This window comes from Ovis aries, chromosome 1 (assembly GCF_016772045.2).
Source record: "Ovis aries strain OAR_USU_Benz2616 breed Rambouillet chromosome 1, ARS-UI_Ramb_v3.0, whole genome shotgun sequence".
In the NCBI taxonomy this organism is placed as follows: Eukaryota; Metazoa; Chordata; class Mammalia; order Artiodactyla; family Bovidae; genus Ovis; species Ovis aries.
Genome location: NC_056054.1, coordinates 17,779,786 through 17,801,354, shown reverse-complemented (window position 1 = coordinate 17,801,354; position 21,569 = coordinate 17,779,786). Strand labels below are relative to the sequence as shown.

At 42.0% G+C, this 21,569-nt stretch overlaps 1 protein-coding gene across 1 annotated transcript; it reads right to left on the bottom strand.

Annotated features, from left to right (window-relative positions):
- Nucleotides 1-20,250: 20,250 nt before the first annotated feature.
- Nucleotides 20,251-21,189, bottom strand: LOC101108173 (olfactory receptor 2D2-like). Its single transcript, XM_004001868.4, has one exon. It carries the CDS (start codon nt 21,187-21,189, stop codon nt 20,251-20,253), a length of 939 nt encoding a protein of 312 aa, XP_004001917.2.
- Nucleotides 21,190-21,569: the final 380 nt, after the last annotated feature.

Genomic DNA, 21,569 nt, shown 5'->3' with positions numbered 1-21,569 from the left:
AATTTTTACACAATAAACATAAATAACTTTTATAATAAGGAATAAAGTTTGAGTGATACTTCAAAGATGGAATATATAGGGATTTGGCTTCTCCATTCAGACTAGTTAGATAAAAGGGTGGATATGAGAGTGGAAGATCAGAGATGGAGAAAGACATGTTGGACCTAGATAAGACTGGAAGAAGATGGAAGGGAGAGCTTCTCCTTTTTTCTGAGCTCATCCCCTCCACTGAGCTGCACTTGGAAATCAGCTTATATAGATTAATACACATACATTTACTGCTTAAGGTAAAAGTCTTTTGGATAGGAGATAATCCTGAAAGATGGAAACCCTTGAACAAGGTTCCTGGTGATGAGAGGCTGCCTAGTTTTTACCTCCAGCTTGTACCTGCAGGGTTGGGGTAGATGAGATATGGGTGACAGGACTCTGCCTCCTGGGACTCCTTGCCCTAAGAAGAGTTTGTGTCTTTGTCCTAAGTGGAGCCTGGGTACTAGTTTATGCCATTACTTTGCTTGGCTGGTTTGCTGTGTGTCTTAAGGGCCATTTACTTGACCTCTCTGAACCTCAGGTTCTGACCCTGCCACAACCAGATTTGACAAAGAAACGTTACCAATGAGTAGTCAGAAATGGATTGTGTGATTGCAAATTCCTGGTAGGGGTGAGCTGCTAGTTGCCAAATTGGTTATAGCTGGGGCTGGGGGTACCAGCCTTATTCCTTGTTAAGGTGTAATAGAAATCAGAAAAAAATTGTTTTCTTTTCACACTGGACCCTTATATTTATCTTCTACTCACATACCTACTCTCCTGAAGCACAGGTTAAGAGACAGAAGACTCAAAGTAGTCTTGAATTTTCACTTTTGACATTGAGAGCCATGATTCTGAGCAGGTAATTTTTTCTTATCTGTAAAAAAGGAGATTTATTGCAATAATGCCTGATTCTGTCAAAATCTGAAGATATGTTTTCTCCTCCCTTCCCCTGTCATCAGCTCTTCCCTCCTTCCCTGATACCCTCCTGCAGCATCAGCACCAATCTGCAGGGGCTAAGAATGACTCAGAGAAATAGATAAAACTAGAGAGCAACAAAACCAGAAAGAATGATGGGAAAAGATAGAGAAGCTCAGAAGCCAAGAAGAGACACAAATACAAGAAGCAAGAAGGCAGAGAGAGGCACTGAGAACCAGAATCTGGGGCTGGGGGCACACACAGGAAGAGAGGAAAATGGACGGTGGGCATGTAATTGACATCAACAGGAGGAGAAGAGGGGACTCAGAAGGAGGAGGGAGGTGGGATAATGTTTATTCTCTTTGTGTAAAGAGTGGACAAAAGACTAGAGGAAAGAGGCAGAGAGATATGAGACCCAAAGAGTCAGCGGACGGAACAAGATGAAGACACAAAAGGAGAAAGAGGCAAGGAGGCAAGGGAAAGACAGAGAGGGTTGTCGGAGATGCCGGGAAGATGGAGTGTGAGCCAAGTCTGAGAGAAAGAGGCACTAGAGGGCTGAGCAGGTTGTGACTGGAGCAGCAAGGAGCCTCCAGAGACCAGATAGGGGGAAAGAGAAACAGGCAATCCACAGGGCAGATGGAGAGAGGAAGGGGCAAGGCCAGTCTCCCAGGGAGAGAGAAGGATCTAGAAGAGAGGGCAAGGGCAAAAAGACAGGGGCAACTTCAGAGAAGGGAAAGCAAGACAGAGGGGTGGAGGCAGAGAGAGTGGGAAGGTGAGGGAGATTCACAGACAATGAAAGAAGGATGGCAGAGAACCCGGCTCCCAGGCTAGACCCAGAAACACTTGTGAGTCAAAGGAGCATCTGTAGACTAAAGAAAAGAGAAAAAGCAGGGTGTCTGGAGATGACTCTACTGCAGGCAAATCCAGTAGCACAGTGAGCAGTAAACATATGTCAAGTTGGAAAGAAAGGCAGAAAGTGAGCTGAAGACCCAGTCAAATAGAACACTAAAGCCACATACTCAGGAAAAAAGTCAGGGGATATGGGACAAAGACTTTGGATGCAGAGAAACAGAGAGACAACAAACAGAAATAGAGGCAGAAGGAGAAAGATGGAGATGGATGGAGAGTAAGAAAGAAAAGGAAAAGCAGAGACAGAGAGATAATAGCAGACCCAGAGACAGAGAAGGGATGGATGGATATACAGAGAAAAAGAGGCAGAGACAGCCATGGACACATTCCCATAGATGTGGAGAGACAGACTGAAGTGAGTGGGAACTGCAGACCAGGCCCGGCTCCACCCCAGAGCTCCCAGCATGGCTTGGGAGCAGTTGCAGGCTGGCTTGCTCTCCAGAATGGTTGGGACACTGTTGTCACGATCTTATAACTCTGCTGGGAAGGGGGTTGTGGGCAGAGCTCCCTCAGATTCAGAGGCCACTTGTGATTGGCATGTGGCCCCAGGGTTCTAGCCAGGAGGCACAGCTTCTGCAGCCCTTTCCTGTGGTCAGGGAGGAAGAACCAGAATTGCATTTAGGAGCATCACTCCTGCTCAGGCCAGGCCCTTCTGGAAGTCAGGTAGGGCAGCCAGAATGTAAGTCTCACCTGGGACAGGAGTGTTGCTGAGGGGAAGGCGTGTCCTGGGACTCAGGATGTGCTCAGAGGACAGGTCTTTTCTCAGCTGCTCCTCCTTCCCCAGGAAAAGAAAAATGAGCTCCCCTGGGAGGTGTAGGGTGATGAAGGCCATGAAGTGGTCCTCTCCCTCTGCCAAGTGGCATCCCCAGGGCCCTTTCATCTATTAGAAACTGTAGGCAAAGTGTCTAGGGTCCTGTAACTTTAATCTATAGACATAGAGACATGAATGATATTTGAGTCAAAATAGGGGTCCCGCAAAATAAAATTAGTAAATAGCTAAATAACTAGTAAGTAGAACTTTTTATCAGTTCAGTTTAGTTCAGTTCAGTCACTCAGTCGTGTCCGACCCTTTGAGACCCCATGAATCACAGCACTCCAGGCCTCCCTGTCCATCACCAACTCTCAGAGTTCACTCAGACTCACGTCCATCGAGTTGGTGATGCCATCCAGCCATCTCATCCTCTGTCTTCCCCTTCTCCTCCTGACCCCAATCCCTCCCAGCATCAGAGTCTTTTCCAATGAGTCAACTCTTCACATGAGGTGGCCAAAGTACTGGAGTTTCAGCTTCAACATCATTCCCGCCAAAGAAATCCCAGGGCTGATCTTCAGAATGGACTGGTTGGATCTCCTTGCAGTCCAAGGGACTCTCAAGACTCTTCTCCAACACCACAGTTCAAAACCATCAATTCTTCAGTGCTCAGCTTTCTTCACAGTCCAACTCTCACATCCATACATGACTACTGGAAAAGCCATAGCCTTGACTAGATGGACCTTTGTTGGCAAAGTAATGTCTCTGCTTTTCAATATGCTATATAGGTTGGTCATAACTTTCTTCCAAGGAGTAAGCGTTTTATCAGTTAGTCAATGACAATTCATTCAATTCTTAGATAGTCATATATTAGAAGTGATATCTTCATTATATTTGATGTAGGATGTGGTACATTTTAATACGTGTCTAGTAAACAATGGTGCCCATGGAGGTCTGAAACTACCCATTGGCCTCTTCAGTGTCAGACCCATAAGGGTGTGTTCTGTCATTTCAAGTCACTTGATGAGAAGCTTTTCTCAAGCAGAAGAGAAGGGGCCAGGTACCTTTGTGGTCCCTCAGCTGGCAAGGACTGTAGCATCAAGGACCTGAGATAGGAAACAGGAAGATCTTGCCTCCTGCAATTTCGAGAGAGTGAGGTAGCAAGGAAATCTTTGGAGCCCCCCTTCTGATATCTCTGGCCAAGGGGTAGGGAGTTCAGTCCTGCCTGAAGGCAAAAGAAACTTCAGGCTCCATCCTTCCTGAGCATGAGAAGGTCCCCTGCCCACAGAGCCCAGGGCGATTGGAGTTACATTTGTTTCTTGGGCCAATATTTCCCCACAGGAGCCAGACTGGGGTTTGGGCTGAAAGCTGGGAGCCACACAGGGGAGAGGCTGATGAGAGCAGAGCCCATCTGCAGAGCCTTGCTTCTGGGAAAAGCGGTCTCCTTAGGCGGGGGCAAGAGGCACATTCCAGCCCTTGCTGTGTCCTACACTCCCCAGATGAAGTCCCTTCTTTCTCCTCCTTATTGGTCACCCGAGCAATTCCTACTGGGTGACGGTCTCTCTTCTGCTCCCCAGATCCTGATCCTGACCCCAGTGTGGAGTCCACTGCAGCACTGACTAGGTCCTGGAGGCCTCTTCCTCCACTGGAGGGGAGTTCAGGGTTTGGTGGTTTCCATGTCCAGCTAAATCAGACTTTAGCTCCCTCTGAGACCCTCAGATCTCAAAGGAAGGTCTTGGGAGTGGTCCTAAGATGGCAGAGGAATAGGACGGGAGACCACTTTCTCCCCCACAAATTCATCAAAAGAACATTTAAATGCTGAGTAAATTCCACAAATGGAGAAGGCACTGGCGACCCACTCCAGGACTCTTGCCTGGAAAATCCCATGGACAGAGGAGCCTGGTAGGCTGCAGTCCATGGGGTTGCAAAGAGTCGGACACGACTGAGCAACTTCCCTTTCACTTTTCACTTTCATGCATTGGAGAAAGAAATGGTAACTCACTCCAGTGTTCTTGCCTGGAGAATCTCAGGGACAGTGGAGCCTGGTGGGCTGCTGTCTATGGGGTTGCACAGAGTCAGACACGCTTAGCAGTAGTAGTAGTAGTAGTAAATTCCACAAAACAACTTCTGAATGCCGGCAGAGGACAGCAGGCACCCAGAAAAGCAGTCCATTGTATTTGAAAGGAGGTAGGAAAAAATATACAAGCCAAAAAGAGAGACAAAATAGGTAGGGACGGAGCTCTGTCCCAGGATGGGAATCTTAAAAAGAGAGAAGTTTCCAAACACCAGGAAACACTCTCACTGCCGAGTCTGTGGCGAGCCTTGGAACCACAGAGGGCAACATAACTGGGAGGAAAAATAAATAAATATTTTAAACCCACAGATTACAAGCCCAATGGTAACTCCCCAAAGTAGAGAAGCAGCGCAGACGCCTGCACCCGCCACTAGCAAGCGGGGGCTGGGCAGGGAGGCGCAGGCTGCATTGCTTAGAGTAAGGACCGGGCCTGAATGCCCTTAGGGTAATCTGAGTGAACTAACTTGGGCTAGCAAGCCAGACTGTGAGATAGCTACCACGGGAAAAGCCCTAACCTAAGACACTGCCAAGACCACGCACAGAACAAAGGACTGAACAGAGATAGCCAGCTGCAGACCATCCCCCTCCGGTAACAGGCAGCCAGAGCCAGAAGGGGGCAATCGCGGCCCTAGAGAGGCATTATCTACCAAGCTGCAAACAGGCTTCTTTGCTAAGACTCGGGATTCTGGACGGTCAACATCCGCCTGAGAAGGTGCGCTGGTTGTACACCCAGAAAACAGAGCGGCAGGGACGGGGGAGGCGATAAGTCGCAGTGACTGCGCTCGCCAAACACCTCATCACCTGAGCTTGCTTGGACCTGGGAAGGGCACCAAACTCAGGCCCAACAGAGTCTGTGCCTCTGAGGACTACCCGAGTGCCTGAACCTGAGTGGCTTAGACCTGGGAGGTGCATGCTGCCCAGGGCCGGCCTCGGATGGTTCCCCATGGAGCAACCTAGAGCCTGAGCAATGTGGACAGGGAGGGCACATGGGCCGTGAGCAGGGGCAGGCCCAGTGTGGCTGAGACACTTCGAGCACAGGCCAGCGTTATTTGTTTGCAGCGTCCCTCCCTCCCCACAGTGCGACAGAACAAAGTGAGCTAAAAAAGTGTCCACCACCACCTGCCTTGTGTTAGGGTGGAAATCAGACACTGAAGAGACCAGGAAACAGAAGATGCTAAAACAGAGGGAACCACCTTGGAAGTGAAAGGTGCAATAGATTAAAACCCTGTCGTTAGTACCGACTACAGAGGGCCTATAGATCTTGAGAAATATAAGCTGGACCAAGGAACTATCCGAAGATGAACTGACCCCACACTGCCCACAACAACACCAGAGAAAGTCCTAGATATATTTTTACTATCATTCTTTATTTTTTTAATTATTAAGTCCTCTATTACTCCTTTAATTTTCATTTTTATAACCTACTATTACTTTGCAAAAAAAAGAGAGACCTTATTTTTTATTATTATTTTTATTTTTAAAATATATATTTATTTTAATTGGAGGTTAATTACTTTACAATATTGTATTGGTTTTTCCATACATCAACATGAATCCGCCACAGGTATATACGTGTTCCCCCATCCTGAACCCTCCTCCCTCCTCCCTCCCTGTACCATCCCGCTGGGTCATCTCAGTGCATCAGCCCCAAGCATTCAGTATCATGCATCGAACCTGGACTTGTGATTCATTTCATATATGATATTATACATGTTTCAATGCCGTTCTCCCAAATCATCCCACCCTATCCCTCTCCCATAGAGTTCAAAAGCCTGTTCTATACATCTGTGTCTCTTTTGCTGTCTCATACACAGGGTTATCATTACCATCTTTCTAAATTCCATATATATGTGTTAGTATACTGTATTGGTGCTTTTCTTTCTGGCTTACTTCACTCTGTATAATAGGCTCCAGTTTCATCCACTTCATTAGAAATGATTCAAATGCATTCTTTTTAATGGCTGCGTAATACTCCATTGTGTATATGTACCACTGCTTTCTTATCCATTCATCTACTGATGGACATCTAGATTGCTTCCATGTCCTGGCTATTGTAAACGTGCTGCGATGAACATTGGGGTACATGTGTCTCTTTCAATTATGATTTCCTCGGTGTGTATGACCAGCAGTGGGATTGCTGGGTCATAAGGCAGTTCTATTTCCAGTTTTTTAAGGAATCTCCACATTGTTCTCCATAGTGGCTGTACTAGTTTGTATTCCCACCAACAGTGTAAGAGGGTGCCCTTTTCTCCACACCCTCTCCAGCATTTATTGCTTGTAGACTTTTGGATTGCAGCCATTCTGACTGGTGTGAAATGGTACTTCATTGTGGTCTTGATTTGCATTTCTCTGATAATGAGTGATGTTGAGCATCTTTTCATGTGTTTGTTAGCCATCATATGTCTTCTTTGGAGAAATGTCTGTTTAGGTCTTTGGCCCATTTTTTGATTGGGAGACCCTATTTTTAAAGCAAACTTCATATATATATATATATATATTATAATTTTTGTGACTTTTTTTTCTTTTCTTTAATATTGTATTTTTGAAAATCAAACCTCTGCTCTAGATTTTTAATCTTTGCTTTTTTGGTATTTGTTATCAATTTTGTACCTTTATGGACCCAATTTTCAGTACCCATTTTTACTTGGGAGCGAGATTACTGGCTTGACTGCTCTCTCCCACTTTGGACTCTCCTTTTTCTCCACCAGGTCGCCTCTATCTCCTCCCTCCCTCTTCTCTTCTCTACCCAACTCTGTGAATCTCTTTGTATGTTCCAGATGGTGGAGAACACTTAGGGAACTGATTACTGGCTGGATCTGTCTCTCTCCTTTTGATTTCCCCCCCTTTATCCTCCTGGCCACCTCTGTCTCCTTCCTCCCTCTTCTCTTCTCTGTATAACTCTGTGAACATCTCTGAGCGGTCCAGACTGTGGAGCACACATAAGGAAGTGATTACTCGCTAACTTGCTCTCTCCTCTTTTGATTCCACCTCATCTCATCCTAGTCACCTCTATCTCCCTTCTCCCTCTTCTCTTCTCCATGTAACTCTGTGAACCTCTCTGGGTGTCCCTCACTGTGGAGAAACTTTTCATCTTTAACCTAGATGTTGTATCAATGGTGCTGTATAGATGTAGAAGTCTTGAGGCTACTGTAAAAATAAGACTCAAAACCAGAATCAGGAGGCTTAAGTCCAAATCCAGAGAACTCCTGACTCCAGGGAACATTGATGGACAGGAGCTCATCAAACGCCTCCATACCTACACTGAAACTAAGCACCACCCAAGGGCCAACAAGTTCCAGAGCAAGACATACCACGTAAATTCTCCAGCAACACAGGAACACAGCCCTGAGCTTCAATATACAGGCTTCCCAAAGTCACTCCAAACCCATTGACATCTCATAACTCATTACTGGAGACTTCATTGCACTCCAGAGAGAAGAAATCCAGCTCCACCCACCAGAACACTGACACAAGCGTCCCTAACCAGGAAACCTCGAAAAGCCACCCATACAACTCCACTCACAGCGAGGAGACTCCACAATAAAGAGAACTCCACAAACTGCCAGAATACAGAAAGGCCACCCCAAACACAGCAATATAAACAAGATGAAGAGACAGGAGACAGAGAAATACCTAGCAGGTAAAGGAACACGATAAATGCCCACCAAACCAAACAAAAGAGGAAGAGATAGGGAATCTACCTGATAAAGAATTCCAAATAATGATAGTGAAAATGATCCAAAATCTTAAAAACGAAATGGAATCACAGGTAAATAGCCTGGAGACAAGGATTGAGAAGATGCAAGAAAGGTTTAACAATGACCTAGAAGAAATAAAAAAGAGTCAATATAAAATGAATAATGCAATAAATGAGATCAAAAACACTCTGGAGGGAACAAATAGTAGAATAACAGAGGCAGAAGATAGGATTAGTGAAGCAGAAGATAGAATGGTAGAAATAAATGAATCAGAGAGGAAAAAAGAGAAATGAATTAAAAGAATTGAGGACAATCTCAGAGACCTCTGGGACAATGTTAAATACTCCAACATTCGAATCATAGGAGTCCCAGAAGAAGAAGACAAAAGAAAGATCATGAGAAAATACTTGAGGAGATAATAGTCAAAAACTCCCCTATAATGGGGAAGGAAATAATCACCCAAGTCCAAACAGGAGAGTCCCAAACAGGATAAACCCAAGGTGAAACACCCCAAGACACATATTAATCAAATTAACAAAGATCAAACACAAAGAACAAATATTAAAAGCAGCAAGGGAAAAACAACAAATAACATACAAGGGGATTCCCATAAAGATAACAGCTGATCTTTCAATAGAAACTCTTCAGGCCAGGAGGGAATGGCAGGACATACTCAAGGTGATGAAAGAAAATAACATACAGCCCAGATTACTGTACCCAGCAAGGATTGCATTCAAATATGAAGGAGAAATCAAAAGCTTTATAGGCAAGCAAAAGCTGAGAGAATTCAGCACCACCAAACCAGCTCTCCAACAAATGCTAAAGGATCTTCTCTAGACAGGAAACACAAAAAGGGTGTATAAACTCAAACCCAAAACAATAAGGTAAATGGCAACAGGATCATAACTTATCAATAATTACCTTAAACATAAATGGGTTGAATGCTCCAACCAAAAGACAAAGACTGGTTGGATGGATACAAAAACAAGACCCCTGTATATGTTGTCTACAAGAGACCCACCTTGAAACAGGGGACACATACAGACTGAAAAGGAAGGGCTGGAAAAAGATATTCCATGCAAATAGAGACCAAAAGAAAGCAGGAGTAGCAATACTGATATCAGATAAAATAGACTTTAAAACAAAGGCTGTGAAAAGAGACAAAGATGGACACTACATAATGATCAAAGGATCAATCCAAGAAGAAGATATAACAATTATAAATATATATGCACCCAACATAGGAGCACTGCAATATGTAAGGCAAATGCTAACAAGTATGAAAGCGGAAATTAACAATAACACAATAATAGTGGGAGACTTTAATACCCCACTCACACCTATGGATATATCGATCAACTAAACAGAAAATTAACAAGGAAACACAAACTTTAAATGATACAATAGACCAGTTAGACCTAATTAATATCTATAGGACATTTCACCCCAAAACAATGAATTTCACCTTTTCCTCAAGCACACACAGAACCTTCTCCATGATAGATCACATCCTGGGCCATAAATCTAGCCTTGGTAAATTCAAAAAATTGAAATAATTCCAAGCATCTTTTCTGACCACAATGCAGTAAGATTAAATCTCAATTACAGGAGAAAAACTATTAAAAACTCCAACATATGGAGGCTGAACAACACACTGCTGAATAACCAACAAATCACAGAAGAAATCAAAAAGAAATCAAAATATTCATAGAAATGAATGAAAATGAAAACACAACAACCCAAAACCTGTGGGACACTATAAAAGCAGTGCTAAGGGGAAGGTTCATAACAATACAGGCATACCTCAAGAAACAAGAAAAAAGTCAAATAAATAACCTAACTCTACACCTAAAGCAACTAGAAAAGGAAGAAATGAAGAACCCCAGGATTAGTAGAAGGAAAGAAATCTTAAAAATTAGGGCAGAAATAAATGCAAAAGAAACAAAAGAGACCATAGCAAAAATCAACAAAGCCAAAAGCTGATTCTTTGAAGGGATAAATAAAATTGACAAACCATTAGTCAGACTCATCAAGAAACAAAGGGAGAAAAATCAAATCAATGAAATTAGAAATGAAAATGGAGAGATCACAACAGACAACACACAAATACAAAGGATCATAAGAGACTACTATCAGCAATTATATGCCAATAAAATGGACAACTCGGAAGAAATGGACAAATTCTTAGAAAAGTACAACTTTCCAAAACTGAACCAGGAAGAAATAGAAAATCTTAACAGACCTATTGCTGGCGACGGAATGAAACACCAACACTGCAGAGTGGTTTGAATCTTTGTATTTTAACACTTGCTTCTTACAGCTGCTTTATTTTATATCCCTTGCACAACAACCTACAGGGCAAGTTGCCAAGCACTATGATTCAGAGACTATACAGTGTGCAGGCGCAGGGCGAGATAACCTTTACCTTGACTTATTTACTGCAGCTAAGACTTTGTTTTGGGGAACTTCCTTATCAACTTAGAATCCGTTTTGTTCCTGGGTCTGTTCCTTTTGAGGAATCTGAGAAACATCCTTGTGTGCAAGAAATGTTCTTTTCCCACGGGAACAAATAGGATTCTTAGCTGAACATCTTGTTTGCAAGAATGTTCAGCCCTGGTTGAGAGTCTCATTTGCAGGCACTTCTCAACCTTCCTTATACCTTGTTCCCTACAACCTATCACAAGCACGGAAATTGAAACTGTTATCAGAAATCTTCCAGCAAACAAAAGCCCAGGTCCAGACGGCTTCACAGCTGATTTCTACCAAAAATTTAGAGAAGAGCTAACACCTATCCGAGTCAAATTCCAGAAAATTGCAGAGGAAGGTAAACTTCCAAATTCATTCTATTAGGCCACCATCACCCTAATACCAAAACCTGACAAAGATGCCACAGAAAAAGAAAACTACAGGCCAACATCACTGATGAACATAGATGCAAAAATCCTTAACAAAATTCTAGCAGTCAGAATCCAACAACACATTGAAAAGATCATACACCATGACCAAGTGGCCTTTATCCCAGGGATGCAAGGATTCTTCAATATCCACAAATCAATCAATGTAATACACCACATTAACAAATTGAAAAATAAAAACCATATGATTATCTCAATAGATGCAGAGAAAGCCTTTGACAAAATTCAATATCCATTTATGATAAAAACTCTCCATAAAGCTGGAATAGAAGGAACATACCTCAACATAATAAAAGCTATATATGACAAACCCACAGCAAACATTATCCTCAATGGTGAAAAGTTGAAAGCATTTCCCCTAAAGTCAGGAACAAGACAAGGGTGCCCACTATCACCACTACGATTCAACATAATTTTGGAAGTTTTGGCCACAGCAATCAGAGCAGAAAAAGAAGTAAAAGAAATCCAAATTGGAAAAGAAGAAGTAAAATTCTCATTGTTTGCAGATGACATGATCCTCTACATAGAATACCCTAAAGACTCCACAAGAAAATTACTAGAGCTAATCAATGAATATAGTGAAGTTGCAGGATATAAAATCAACACACAGCAATCCCTTGCATTCCTATACACTAATAATGAGAAAATAGAGAAATTAAGGAAACAATTCCATTCACCATTGCAACAAAAAGAATAAAATACTTAGGAATATATCTACTTAAAGAAACTCAAGACCTATATATTGAAAACTATAAAATACTGGTGAAAGAAATCAAAGAGGACACTAATAGATGGAGAAATATACCATGTTCATGGATCAGCAGAATCAATATAGTGAAAATGAGTATACTATACTACCCAAAGCAATCTATAGATTCAATGCAATCCCTATCAAACTATCAACGATATTTTTCACAGAGCTAGAACAAATAATTTCACAATTTGTATGGAAATACAAAAACCTTGAATAGTCAAAGCAATCTTGAGAAAGAAAAATGGAACTGGAGGAATCAACCTGCCTGACTTCAGGCTTTACTACAAAGTCACAGTCATCAAGACAGTATGGTACTGGCACAAAGACAGAAATGTAGATCAATGGAACAAAATAGAAAGCCCAGAGATAAATCCACACACCTATGGACACCTTATCTTCAACAAAGAAGGCAAGAATATACAATGGATTAAAGACAATCTCTTTAACAAGTGGTGCTGGGAAAACAGGTCAACCACTTGTAAAAGAATGAAACTAGAACACTTTCTAACACCATACACAAAAATAAACTCAAAATGGATTAAAGATCTAAATGTAAGACCAGAAACTATAAAACTCCTAGAGAAGAACATAGGCAAAACACTCTCTGACATGAATCACAGCAGGATCCTCTATGACCCACCTCCCAGAACACTGGAAATAAAAGTAAAAATAAACAAATGGGATCTAACTAAAATTAAAAGCTTCTGCACAACAAAGGAAACTCTAAGCAAGGTGAAAAGACAGCCTTCAGAATGGGAGAAAATAATAGCAAATGAAGCAACTGACAAACAACTAATCTCAAAAATATAAAAGCAACTCTTGCATCTCAATTTCAGAAAAATAAACGACCCAATCAAAAAAATGGACCAAAGAACTAAACAGACATTTCTCCAAAGAAGACATATGATGGCTAACAAACACATGAAAAGATGCTCAACATCACTCATTATCAGAGAAATGCAAATCAAGACCACAATGAGGTACCATTTCACACCAGTCAGAATGGCTGCAATCCAAAAGTCTACAAGCAATAAATGCTGGAGAGGGTGTGGAGAAAAGGGCACCCTCTTACACTGTTGGTGGGAATGCAAACTAGTACAGCCACTATGGAGAACAATGTGGAGATTCCTTAAAAAACTGGAAATAGAACTGCCTTATGACCCAGCAATCCCACTGCTGGGCATACACACCGAGGAAATCATAATTGAAAGAGACACATGTACCCCAATGTTCATCGCAGCACTGTTTACAATAGCCAGGACATGGAAGCAACCTAGATGTCCATCAACAGATGAATGGATAAGAAAGCAGTGGTACATATACACAATGGAGTATTACGCAGCCATTAAAAAGAATGCATTTGAATCATTTCTAATGAGGGGATGAAACTGGAGCCTATTATACAGAGTGAAGTAAGCCAGAAAGAAAAGCACCAATACAGTATACTAACACATACATATGGAATTTAGAAAGATGGTAACGACAACCCTGTATGCGAGACAACACAAGAGACACAGATGTATAGAACAGTCTTTTGGACTCTGTGGGAGAGGGATGCTACTGCTACTGCTGCTAAGTCGCTTCAGTCGTGTCCAACTCTGTGCGACCCCATAGATGGCAGCCCACCAGGCTCCCCGTCCCTGGGATTCTCCAGGCAAGAACACTGGAGTGGGTTGCCATAGGGTGGGATGATTTGGGAGAATGGCCTTGAAACATGTATAATATCATATATGAAATGAATTGCTAGTCCAGGTTCGATGCATGATACTGGATGCTTGGGGCTAGTGCGCTGGGATGACTCAGAGGGATGCTACGGGGAGGGAGGTGGGAGGGGGATTCAGGAGGGGGGTTCAGGAAGGGGAACACGTGTACACCTGTGGCAGATTCATGTTGATGTATGGCAAAACCAATACAATATTGTAAAGTAATTAGTCTCCAATTAAATAAATTTGTATTAAAAAATTAAAAAATCAAAGGAAGGTCTTTGCTTGCCTCCCATTCTATTGTCATACCCCTGGAAGGCTGTATCCTTTCTCACATTCCTCTGTCCCAGCCTGGAGCACTCTCTCCCAGGCTGCCCACTCCAAGCAACCAAGGTTTCCAGGGGCGTGACCCACTTTACTTCTCAAATGGCAGGGCCTGGATCCAATAACAGGCTCTGGGGGCAGTAAACATTCCCATGGCTGCTACAGCCAGCTTTCTAACCTGCAGTTCTGACTTTCCTCCCCCTGGCCATAGCCCACATTAGTTCCACGTGCAGCTTCTTTGTCCAGCTGCCAAAGACCTTCCTGCCCTGAATCTTGTCCACCTCCGCAGCCTTCCCTCTTGCAGATCAAGGAAATCTTTGACATATGTTTATTTGAGAAAAACCATAATGAAAAGACTCATAAGTTCATTAAGAATTCTATTCATTATAAGTCATTCTATTCTATTCATCAAAAGAGTGGAAAGAATGCTTTTCAGCAGTGAAAAAAATCAATGAAGAAAAATGTCAAAACGTAATGAATGAGTGAATAAGTCAAGTAACAGAAGAATACATACTGTGTAAATGAATTTTAGGTGGGAGGGGGGTTCATGTTTGGGAATGCATGTAAGAATTAAAGATTTTAAAATTTAAAAAAGAAAAAAGAAAAAAAAATAAAATAAAATTAAAAAATAAAAAAAATAAAAGTCATGGAAACAATAAATTGTTTCAGAATTGTGCTATATTTTTCAAAATATTAATAAAAGCAATTTAAAAAATTTATACCTCAAAATGTTATTGTTGTCTCCAAGTCTAAGATGATAGCTATGTGTTTGCATCTATTATATAATTTTAAGAATTAACTTATATGACTTCTGCAACAAACAAGTAATAAACTGAGAGAAGATATTTTCTTTTTAAAATATTTATTTATTTAGCTGTGCCAGGTTGTAGTTGTGGCATGTGAATCCTTAATTGTGGCATGTGGGATTTAGTTCCCCCACCAGGGATTGGACCCAGGCCCCGTGGATTGACAGCATGGAGTCTCAGCCATTGAACCACCAGGGTAGTTCCCAAGAAGATATATTCAGAGCATGAGAATAATAGCGAACATATAAGCTACAAATTAAGAAAAGGTGAAATATCTCATATTCATTGAACAGTTAGTATTTGTTTTTTATATCTTAAGTGCTTTTATGTCTCATTTACACTTCTAACACCCCTCTGGGAGAAGGCAATGGCAACCCACTCCAGTACTCTTGCCTGGAAAATCCCATGGATGGAGGCTAATAGGCTGCAGTCCATGGCGTTGCTAAGAGTCAGACACAACTGAGCGACTTCACTTTCACCTTTCACTCATGCATTGGAGAAGGCAATGGCAACCCACTCCAGTGTTCTTGCCTGGAGAATCCCAGGGATGGGGGAGCCTGGTGGGCTGCTGTCTATGGGGTCGCACAGAGATGGACACGATTGAAGCGACTTAGCAGCAGCAGCAGCAGCAACACCCCTCTGAAGTCTATGGTATATTCTTTCCATTAACAGATGAGGCAACTGAGACTCACAGAAGTTAGTAACTTGACCATCATCACTGAGTTAGTAAAGGGTTAGCTGAGATTAGAATACAGTAATCTGACTCCAAGGTTGACTTCACTACTCAATACTACCAATAATCTTACGAACAGATGTTAAATCCACTAGCAATCAGGGACTTACAGATGAAGCAAAAACAATGTCACCATTTTCCATCTATGAGATAGATAGCAACTTTAGAATGATTAAGACAGATGATATTATCAAGTGTTGATGAGAATGAATGGTGTACATTAGTATAACTACTTAGAATAATTTAGGAGCAAGGTGAAAAGAGTAAAGACCCCTAGTAAATTTGAAAGTTTTAAAATCCACCACTTTCACTGGAAGAATACTTACATATGGAGAAATGTCCAAAGATATTTGTCACCGAATTGTTTAAATAGTGAAAGGTTGAAAATGAACAAAAGTTCAATAATAAAGAATTAGATAAATGAAATATGGCAAATTAAAATGTTTGTTAAAGAGAATGAGTTAGGGACTTCCCTGGTGGATGAGACTCTGCCTAATGCAGGGGAAATGAGTTTGATCCCTGATCTGGGAAGAATCTGCATGCCAGGGAGCAACTAAGCTCATATGCCACAACTACCGAGCCTGTTCTCTAGAGCCTTCAAGATGCAGCAACTTAGCCTGCTCAGACTCCATGTCCATCGAGTTGGTGATGCCATCCAACCATCTCATCCTCTGTCATCCCCTTCTCCTCCTGCCTTCAATCTTTCTCAGCATCAGGGTCTTTTCCAATGAGTCAGTTCTTTGCATCAGGTGGCCAAAGTATTGGAGCTTCAGTATCAGTCCTTCCAATGAATACCCAGGACTGATTTCCTTTAGGATTGACTGGCTTGATCTCCTTGCAGTCCAAGGGACTCTCAAGAGTATTCTCCAATATCACAGTTCAAAAGCATCAATTCTTCGGCGCTCAGCTTTCTTCATACTTTCTCCATATCTCACATCCATACATGACTACTGGAAAAACCATAGCTTTGACTAGATGTACATTTGTCAGCAAAGTAATGTCTTTGCTTTTTAATATGCCATCTAGGTTGGTCATAACTTTTCTTCCAAGGATCAAGCATCTTTTAATTTCATGGGTCTTTTAATTTCACCATTTGCAGTGATTCTGGAGCCCAAGAAAATAAAGTCTCACTGTTTCCATTGTTTCCTCATCTATTTGCCATGAAGTGATGGGCCCAGTGCCTTGATGTTAGTTTTTTGAATGTTGAGTTTTAAGCCAACTTTTTCACTCTCCTCTTTCACTTTCATCAAGAGGCTCTTTAGTTCTTCGCTTTCTGCCATAAGGGTAGTGTCATCTGTGTATCTGAAGTTATTGACATTTCTCCAGGCAATCTTGATTCCAGCTTGTGCTTCCTCCAGCCTGGCATTTCTCATGATGTATTCTGCATAGAAGTTAAATAAGCAGGGTGACAACATACAGCCTTGACATACTCCTTTCCCAATTTGGAACCAGTTCATTGTTCCATGTCCAGTTCTAACTGTTATTTCTTAACCTGCATACAGATTTCTCAGGAGGCAGGTCAGGTGGTCTGGTATTCCCATCTCTTTCAGAATTTTCCACAGTTTGTTGTGATCCACACAGTCAAAGGCTTTGGCATAGTCGATAAGGTAGAAGAAGATGTTTTTCTGGAAGTCTTGCTTTTTTGATGATCCAACAGATGTTGGCAATTTGATCTCTGGTTCCTCTGCTTTTTCTAAAACCAGCTTGAACATCTGGAAGTTCATGGCTCATGTACTGTTGAAGATTGGCTTGGAGAATTTTGAGCACTACTTTGCTAGTCTGTAAGATGAGTGCAATTGTGGTGTAGTTTGAACATTCTCTGGCATTGCCCTTCTTGAAGTTGACATTTTCTAATCCTGTGGCCACTGCTGAGCTTTTCAAATTTGCTGGCATATTGAGTGCAGCACTTTAACAGCATTGTCTTTTAGGATTTGAAATAGCTCAACTGGAATTCCATCACCTCCAGTAGCTTTGTTCATAATGATGCTTCCTAAGGCCCACTTGACTTCACATTCCAGGATGTCTGGCTCTAGGTGAGTGATCAGACCATCGTGGTTTTCTGAGTCATGAAGATCTTTTTTTGCATAGTTCTTCTGCTTATTTGGCACTTTAATGTGGGGACAGCATCCATTGTGTTCATCAGAAGCAGACCTAGCACTTCTGTGATCAACACTCCCATCACCTTCTAGAAGCCAGAAGAGCATAATGTATCCCATTAGAGACACAGAGGAATCTGTAACTGCAACCAGTTCTGACAGGTATCACTCTGGGAACAGATGACGACTCCCTGCAAGAGGAAAGTAATGGAGGAAGGGGTGATGTGCCTGGTGCTTCTGCTCTGCAAGTCTCTAGTAATCATGACCCCCAGGGCTGGAGACAATGTCAGAGATCATCCAGGTAGGTTTCCTGGGCTCCGTTGGCCTCACCTCTGCTACCCTCTTGACCAGGTTCAGAATGAATAACCGCTTCTACACCCTTGTTTGTAGCCTGCTGCTGAGCTGAGTATATCTGGGATTGAGTTGAAATTTTCTTTGCTGGTTTTTCTGCTTTCAGTGTTGACTTTCTGCTTGACCACATGTTCTAAAGGACCTAAAACCTAGAGTATGAACACGGCTGACTGCATAGAATTAAACATCTTCTGCAATGCTCTGGCCACAGACTGGGCCTTGTGAAGGTCTTTGCTACTATACAACCAGTGCCTAGACTGATTACTATCACTTGGTTGTGTGAAATATGAATGTGCTTTTTAGGTCAATCTGTACTCCCACTGGCAATGTATGAAAATCCATGTTTTATTGTGTTCTCAATTTATTATTGAGGCCACCTCTCCTCTATTGTGTGAACTCTGACAGATTCTAAAGGTGAAAATGTGGTATCTCATTGATATTTTATTTATTTATATATTTAAAAAATCATTATTATTATTATTATTTTGATTCATGTTGATGTGTGGCAAAATCATTGATATTTTAAGCTGCATTTCTTTGGTGCCTATTATGGTATGATTTTCCCATGCGTTTATTAACTTTTTAGACTTCTTTTTTATAAAGTGTCCTATCTGTTGCCAATTTTCCTAAGTGTGTATATTTTTCTTACCAATTTGTAAGAGCTTCTTTTGTGTTAATGATTTTATTCATGTGTCTATAAGTATGTTGCAGTTACATGTTTTGTGTTGCTATTTGCCTTTAATTTTGCTTCATTATTTATGCAATGCTCTGGCTGTGTAATTGCATATTATGCAATGCTCTAATGGTGAGGTTGGGTAATAACTTTGGGGAATTGTGAACCTGCACCTTTGACATGGAGCCTGGCCTGTTACAGAGGGAACAGACATTCATGTTATATTTTTTGGCAAGCCCAGTTGATTTTTTTTGTAAGGAGTTTCATAGACAGTGTACATCAGCAAGAGGTTGGGAAAAACACAAAGGGGCTCCATGCTAGCTTATGGGACATGTCTCTAGAACATCAGGGGAATTGCTTTGTTGGTTCTGAAGTTCCCGTGGCAGCCAGCAGTCAGTAAATATGGGTGATGCCCTGTACCACAACCCTGCAGATTGATGAAACATGGGAAAAACAATTCATATTTGTAAAGATTCTATGAGAAATAAACATTGTTTTGGGGAAAGTCCCTTCAAGCAAGAGAGAACAGAACAAAAAACCTCCACTGAATTTTTAACCTCTTTCTGAACTCCCTAAATTTTGCATCTGGAGGTCACATTGTATTCATCCTCTAATTTCTCTCATCCTTAAGTGCACAGAATCTCTTCTCCTTGAGATTATCCAGACAGGCTATTGTTTTTAAAAATGGGTGTCATTAGAAAAAAAAAGGAGAAATGAAGAGAGAAAAATATGAGAACAGAAAAAAATGGTCATAAAGGAAAGTTTTGCCCCTTTCTAAGATACTAATAACTTCAACTGAGCCCAAATGCTCTAACTGGCACAGCTTATAGATGGATACATATAGGCTCATTTCATCCTTCTCAAGTTCTTTTCCAACCATAAAAATCTCCACTTCACAGTTTATGAGTTCTTCCTTCTTCCACTCTCCAACTCCATCACCCTTTTTTTTCAATGTCTCTCTAGGGATTCAGTTACTGCCACTAACCAGGAAGATCATGGCCATTTAAGGGTTGATAATTCATCCATGAGTAAAAGATATTTAAAATTGAAACTAACACTCCCTAAAAACTACTGTATGTCAGGCTCTGTATGAAGAACATTTTGTATATTATCTCATTTAATCATTACAACTTCCCTCTGAGGGAGCGATACAAACCTTAAAGGAGTTAAATGAGCTGTAAGAATTCACAGGCCAAAAACATTAATAAATAAAAACACATGATTAATTATGTTAATAGAAAAAATTCACATATGTCATAATTGATAAAGCCAAGTGTGTCATCCTGGTCTGCCTGGCACTAGAGTCCTAGCTCTTGACCACTGTGTTAGATCTTCTGGATCGTCTTTGTTTCAAACCACAGCACAATAGACAATGCTGATTGCCAAACACCCTGTTCTCTCCCACTGGAGAGTTGAATGGTTAGCATTGTGGTTAGCATCTTCCAGGTCTCATGGAAGAGTCTTCATGGAGTTGGTTAGTGTGCACTCTCATGTAAGATTTCCCAGATTTTAATCTTTAAAGTGTCACTCTGGGGCCCTGCCCCTTCCCATCAGTTTGAGGAAAGCATTTTTCACATCCTTATTCCTCAGGCTGTAGATGACAGGGTTGAGGAAGGCTGTGGCAATGTTGTAGAAAAGGGCCATTTTCTTGCCACTGTTTGACAAGGAGTCAGAGCCAGGGCTCATGTACGTGACGATGCATGGAATCGCAAACATGGTGACCACGGTGATGTGGGAGGCACAGGTGGAGAAGGCCTTGACCCGCCCCTGGGCTGAGCGGATCTTCATGATGGTGGCAAAGATGTTGACATAGACAAGGACAATCAAGGAGAGTGGGACCACAATGACATTGAAGCCGGTGATGAAGTCCACCAAATCATTGAGGGATGTGTCTGCACAGGCCAGCTTCAGGACCGCAGGGACCTCGCAGAAGTAGTGGTCAATTTCATTAGGGCCACAGTAGGGAAGGCGCATAGCAAAGAAGGTATAGGACAGACCACCCACCACACCATAGGCTGCACAGATGCCCACCATGAGGAGGCACACCCAGCGGCTCATGATGACCTTATATCGGAGAGGGTGGCAGATGGCCATGTACCTGTCTATGGACATGATGGTGAAAAGCCAGTACTCAGTGATTCCACAGAAGAGGAAGAGGTACATCTGGGCCACACATCTAGCAAAAGAGATGGCTCTCTTCTTGCTGAGAATATGCATGAGCATCTGGGGCACAGTCGTGGTGGTGTAGCACATGTCCAGCATGGAGAGGACACTGATGAAGAAGTACATGGGCGTGTGGAGGCGTGTGTCCTGGTGGATGAGGGTGATGAGGAGGCTGTTGCTCACAAGGATCAGCAGGTAAAAGACTAGAAAGAAGGTGAAGAGCAGAGGGTCAGTCCTGGGGCTCGAGGCAAAGCCCAACAGGATGAATTCTGTCACAGTGGACTGGTTGAGTTCCTGCATTGTGCTCGGCCTGTGTAAAGGGTTTGGGGGATATGTGATTTATTGGGTTTTGGTACTAAGGAACTTTCACACTCATTTTTTCATTTATGTTTCTTAACAGGAAGTTTGGGCTAGCAGATGGGGCACTACTGGAGAGGTCCCTGTAGTAGTTTGAATGGTGTCAGCATTTGGTTCTGGATTAAGTTATGGTCACGATGATGAAATGTTGAAGGCCAAGTCAAGGAAATGCTGGGTGCTGTGTTCAATTCTGTCTCTTCCTTTCCAGAGACAGCTTTGCTTTTCTCAGACTTATTTGTTCCATTTATGATTTCTCTTGGGACAGCAGAGGTTTATAAACCTTGGTTTAAAGATCAGGATTAGAACTATTACACTCATAAAAT

Bases quoted from the DNA above. Each gene is read 5' to 3' on its own strand.
- LOC101108173 (XM_004001868.4), bottom strand. From the start codon at position 21,189: ATGCAGGAACTCAACCAGTCCACTGTGACAGAATTCATCCTGTTGGGC.